Genomic DNA, 4,417 nt, shown 5'->3' with positions numbered 1-4,417 from the left:
TACTGTGTGACTTTGGGCAGACACTTTTTAACCTCTGGAACTTAGTTTCCTTCTCTCAAATATGTGTTTTTGACTAGATGACATAAGTTCTGGGAACAGGAAGTTGATAATGCCCCAACAACAATGCCTCTGGGATATTATATGAAGAGTTCTGGGTATCATAACTTTAAAATGACAGCAGAGATAAATTCAGCCAGGAGAATGATGGACCTTGAGTTCATGCTCTGTAGCCTAAGTAAGAGAAGATTTGGGGGACCATGAGAACTACCTTCATGTCATAAAGGACTGTCATTTAAACGGGGATCTAGATTGTCTTGGTTTTCCTTATAGGGCAGAACCAGGAGCAATGAGAGGAAGGTGCAAAGAACTCGATTTAAACTTGACATCAGAAACAAAACAAAACTTTATGACAATTGGTGCTATCTGGAAGTGGAAGGGGCTACCTCAGGAAGAGGTGGTTTTCCCAGTCTTGGAGATCTCAGAAGGCTCACATTCTTGGTGTGTTAGAGTGAAGATTACTTTCCAAGTTCCACATCTAAGTAAAACAAGTTTACTTCCCTTCCCTGTGACAGACACTGAAAGGCAATGACCATATTCTCTACCATTCTCTTCTCAAGGTTAAACATTCCTCGTTCTCCAAGAGGCACAGACTAGAATTAGTCTTTCCCCATACAAAGTTTAAAATACGCAGTTTTATTTTAAATGAAAACCAGAACTATTTACACATAGTTTAATAAATACATATATTGATAAATATATATTAAATGCTCAGCCTCGTGCTGGTTAGGGTAGGGTGGGGACAGAAGTAATGGATGAAGTTCTTACCTTCATGGAACTCTGATTTGGGGAGATGAGTTACCATCAGGAAAGGATCAAAGAGCGAATAAAACAGCCCAGAGCCCTGGTCAGAACTGACCAGAAGAGCTAGAAGAGATTGTCAAACTGTTAACCTTGTTATCTGCTCTAAAGCAACAAAGCAGAACAATATAAATGAGTCAGGAGACCTTTGAGAATTCAGGAGGGTCTAAAAATAGGCAATGGAAAGACAGTGTGGTAGAGGGGGAAAAGCCCCAGTTTTGGAGCCAAAAGGCTCAGGTTTCAATCTCAGCTCTGCTACTATCTGCTTAAGGAGGGAAAGAGCAATGGTTCTAGACTCAGAGTATCTGTTTGGGTTCAAATCATACCACCATTACTTGGCATCTGTGTGACCTTGGGTAAGCCCATTAATCTCTATGGAACCCAATTTCTAAAATGGCAGGATTAACCTAGCTGGCCTTTGAGGTTCTAGAACTTTCCATTTCTAGAGGTATGAACCTATAAACTTCTCTGCTCTTCAGTTTCCTCCTCTGTAAAATGAGAAGGGTAGACCAGAACTTAAATTCCTTGAGAGCAGGGGCTGCTTCATTTTTTGTCATCATATCCCTACTGACTAGCACTGAGCCCAGAACGTAGTAAGTGCTTACTAAAAGCTTGCCGATCAATTAGTTTGTTTTAAGACCCATTCCAGCTCTGATTTTCATTCTGAGATGCCTCCCAGTTCAGGTGTTCTTGAGTGTTCCAGGTACACAGGAGGAATTTGACATGCTAGAAAGGGAGCTCTATTGTCCAGAAGGTCTGAGGGAATGACCTGGGGGAGCATCCCTGAGATTCGCATAGCATTCTAAGGTACCCCTTGATCTCCAACTCCTTGCTTGTCTGAATGGTCTCAGACCCAATCCAGACTAGAAGACTGGGGAACATGAGCAGGAGGAAACTGGGGCCTCTTCTGCTGCTTTCGGTGGAGCTGGGCAAACAGGTATCAGATCCTCTGCTCCTCCTGGGCCTGGAAGAAGGAAGCAGCTGCTCTGTGGCCCAGCCGCCGGGCATAAGTCTCCAGGAAGACTGTGGCAGAAGCAAAGAGGAAGAGGGTCCCAGCGGCCAATGCAGCTGTGTATTGTGGGGGATGAGCTGGGTGCAACTGGCAACTGTCTGAAGTGAAGCGTAGCTCCCACTTATATGTATTTTGGTAGGTGTCCAAGGATCTCTCTTCAGAAGGCTGATTAAAGATGAAGGAGATGAAGGGAAGGACTGTGTACTTGGCCTGAAAGGGCAAGGGGAGATGCCAAAGGTGAGGGTGTAGTGCAGAAGCTATTTCTCTTAAGCATTTCTCAGGAGACCCTGACACTAATTGGCTATGTGACCTTGACTAAGTCATTTTCTGCTCAGTTTCCTTCTCTTTTAAAGTGAAAGGAAGCAGAAGATTCCTATAGTCCTCCAACGTTTCATATTCTAAAGCTCCTTCTAGCTCTGACATTCTATGTTCTAAGGTTCTTCCTATCTCTGACATTCTGTGTGTTCTAAAGTCCTTTCCAGGTCTAATATTCTGTGTTCTAAGGTCCCTCCCAGGTCTGACATTTTATATGCTAAGGTTCCTCCTAGCTCTGACACCAGTATTCTAAAGTATCTTCCGGTCCTAAATCCATGATCCTCTGCTTCCTTGAAGGATGTTTGACATCCCCCTCCTTGGTGGCCAACCCCATAATTAGGGAACTCTTTGAGGTCCTTTGCTTGTCTGTTAGTCTAAATTTCAAGCCTTTACCATTTGTTCAGCATTCTGCCAGTCCAGCTTTTGGGAACTCAAGGGTCACCTCTGTTCTAGGATGACACATGCCCCTATAGAATGGAGGTCATAGATTTGAGAGCTGGGAGAGTCCTAAGTCAGCCTGATTTCAAGAACCAACTCTTCATCCATGCCAGCATTTCAATTCTCTGTCCTGTGTATGTACTATGGTCTAAGACCTTGGCTAGGGGCATATAATTGATAGAGAACTGGTCCAGGAGTCAGGAGGACATGAATTCAAATCCAGCCTCAGATACTTACTAGCTGTGACACTTGGGTAAATCACTTAACCCCAATTGCCTCAAAAATAAAATTCTTAGACTTTGTCTAGCTCTGAGAGTTTATGAAACTGCAGGTCTGTGTACAGTTTGAAAATGATCACCTCTAGGGTCACCCTCAAGTACCAGATCTCCCCCACCTCCCAAGGGTCTCTCAGCCCTCTGCCTCCAGCCCCTACCCTCTATTCTTCTACTCACATTATACTTGACGCTCAGATGGATGGGCAGTGTGGGCAGCTTCTGGGTCCAGTCCACAGCCATGCTTGCCAGAAGGAAGGCCACATAATCTGCAGCCACAACCACAGCCATGGCCACCAGGGGCATGCCCAGAAATGCCAAACGAAAGAGGCAGTGGAAAATTTCAGCCCGGGAGAGCCTCAGTCCAGTCACCCTGAGGACCAGAGCTGGAGAAGAAGCTACGTGGGGCCTGTTCTGCTTCTCTCTGAGTAGCTGCTTCAGCTGTTTGCTGTTATAAAGGTTATCAAACTTCAGGTTGGTCAGATAGCCCTTCAGGTAGCAGACCGACTCAGACAGGAGGGAGAGTATGAAGACTCCAGCCAGCACCCTATTGGTGCCCAGAGCCAATCCCCGGACCAACACCTCCAGGGCTGAGACATCCTCGTAGACTCTCTGGGTGACCATGAGCATCTGGAGATACAGCGCCGAGCCATTGCTAGGGGTCTCCAGAGACAGTCCCCGACTACCTGCCCGCCCAGCTGCCTGGTCCAAGGCCACTGTGGCCGCCTCTAACTGGTGGGTAGAGTTGAGTAAGCTCTCCAGAGAGCCCTGGGCGACACACCTCAGTACCTGGGTGGTAGCGCCCAGGTTGGCCAGAATGTTGGGTACCACGTGGGTGGCCAGCTCTGCAAAACCAGAAGACAGAAGCAGACGGCGGCCCTGCTTTGTGCCTAACGTAGGCACAGTGATGGCAAGCAAACACCGGGCTGGATGGACTAGACCCAGGGCCAGGAAAAGCAAGAAGCCACAAACTATGGCTCCTGTAGCAGAGGTCCTTACTGAGTATACCAGGGAGGCAGCCAACCAGTTATAGGCAAACCCACCAGCAGCCACAGCGATGAGAGCACACAGCAGAAGCTGAATTAACAGCTGCCCACAGCTGGCTGGGACAGGATTTGAATACACCTCCCAGGCTGCCAGCAACAGCTCCTGGGCCTTCAGGAGCCCCGAATGCCAAAGCCAATTCCTGCATGGGAGAGACCAGGAAGCTTCTGTAAGCTCAGGAAAAGCCATATGATCTTGAAATTTATGACAAGGAGGAATCTTAGAGACCCCACCCCCATTTTATAAAGGGAGAAATTGAGGCCCAGAGGGATTGTGACCTAGCTGCTAGTACTTTCCCCTACCCAGATTTGCTCAAATTTATCATGTGTATATGTATCATATACCCTGGGTATACCTATATATGCACATGTTTTCTTCTCTGATAGAATATAAACTCCTTGATAGCAAGGACTGTCTTGCCTTTGACTTTGTATCCATCCCCAGCCCCTATCACATAGTAGGTGCTTAATAAATGCTT

General features: G+C 46.7%; 1 protein-coding gene across 1 annotated transcript; it reads right to left on the bottom strand.

The window, feature by feature from the left end:
* Nucleotides 1-672: 672 nt before the first annotated feature.
* OCSTAMP (osteoclast stimulatory transmembrane protein) lies at nucleotides 673-4,161 on the bottom strand. Its single transcript, XM_072633660.1, has 2 exons — nucleotides 3,076-4,161; nucleotides 673-2,080 (listed from the first exon to the last, which is right to left on the bottom strand). Exons 1-2 carry the CDS (start codon nucleotides 4,126-4,128, stop codon nucleotides 1,799-1,801), a joined length of 1,335 nt encoding a protein of 444 aa, XP_072489761.1. The 5' UTR covers nucleotides 4,129-4,161; the 3' UTR covers nucleotides 673-1,798.
* Between the last annotated feature and the right edge of the window lie 256 nt (nucleotides 4,162-4,417).

This window comes from Notamacropus eugenii, chromosome 1 (genome assembly GCF_028372415.1).
Source record: "Notamacropus eugenii isolate mMacEug1 chromosome 1, mMacEug1.pri_v2, whole genome shotgun sequence".
Taxonomy (NCBI): domain Eukaryota; kingdom Metazoa; phylum Chordata; class Mammalia; order Diprotodontia; family Macropodidae; genus Notamacropus; species Notamacropus eugenii.
This window is presented reverse-complemented; position numbering and strand designations above follow the sequence as displayed.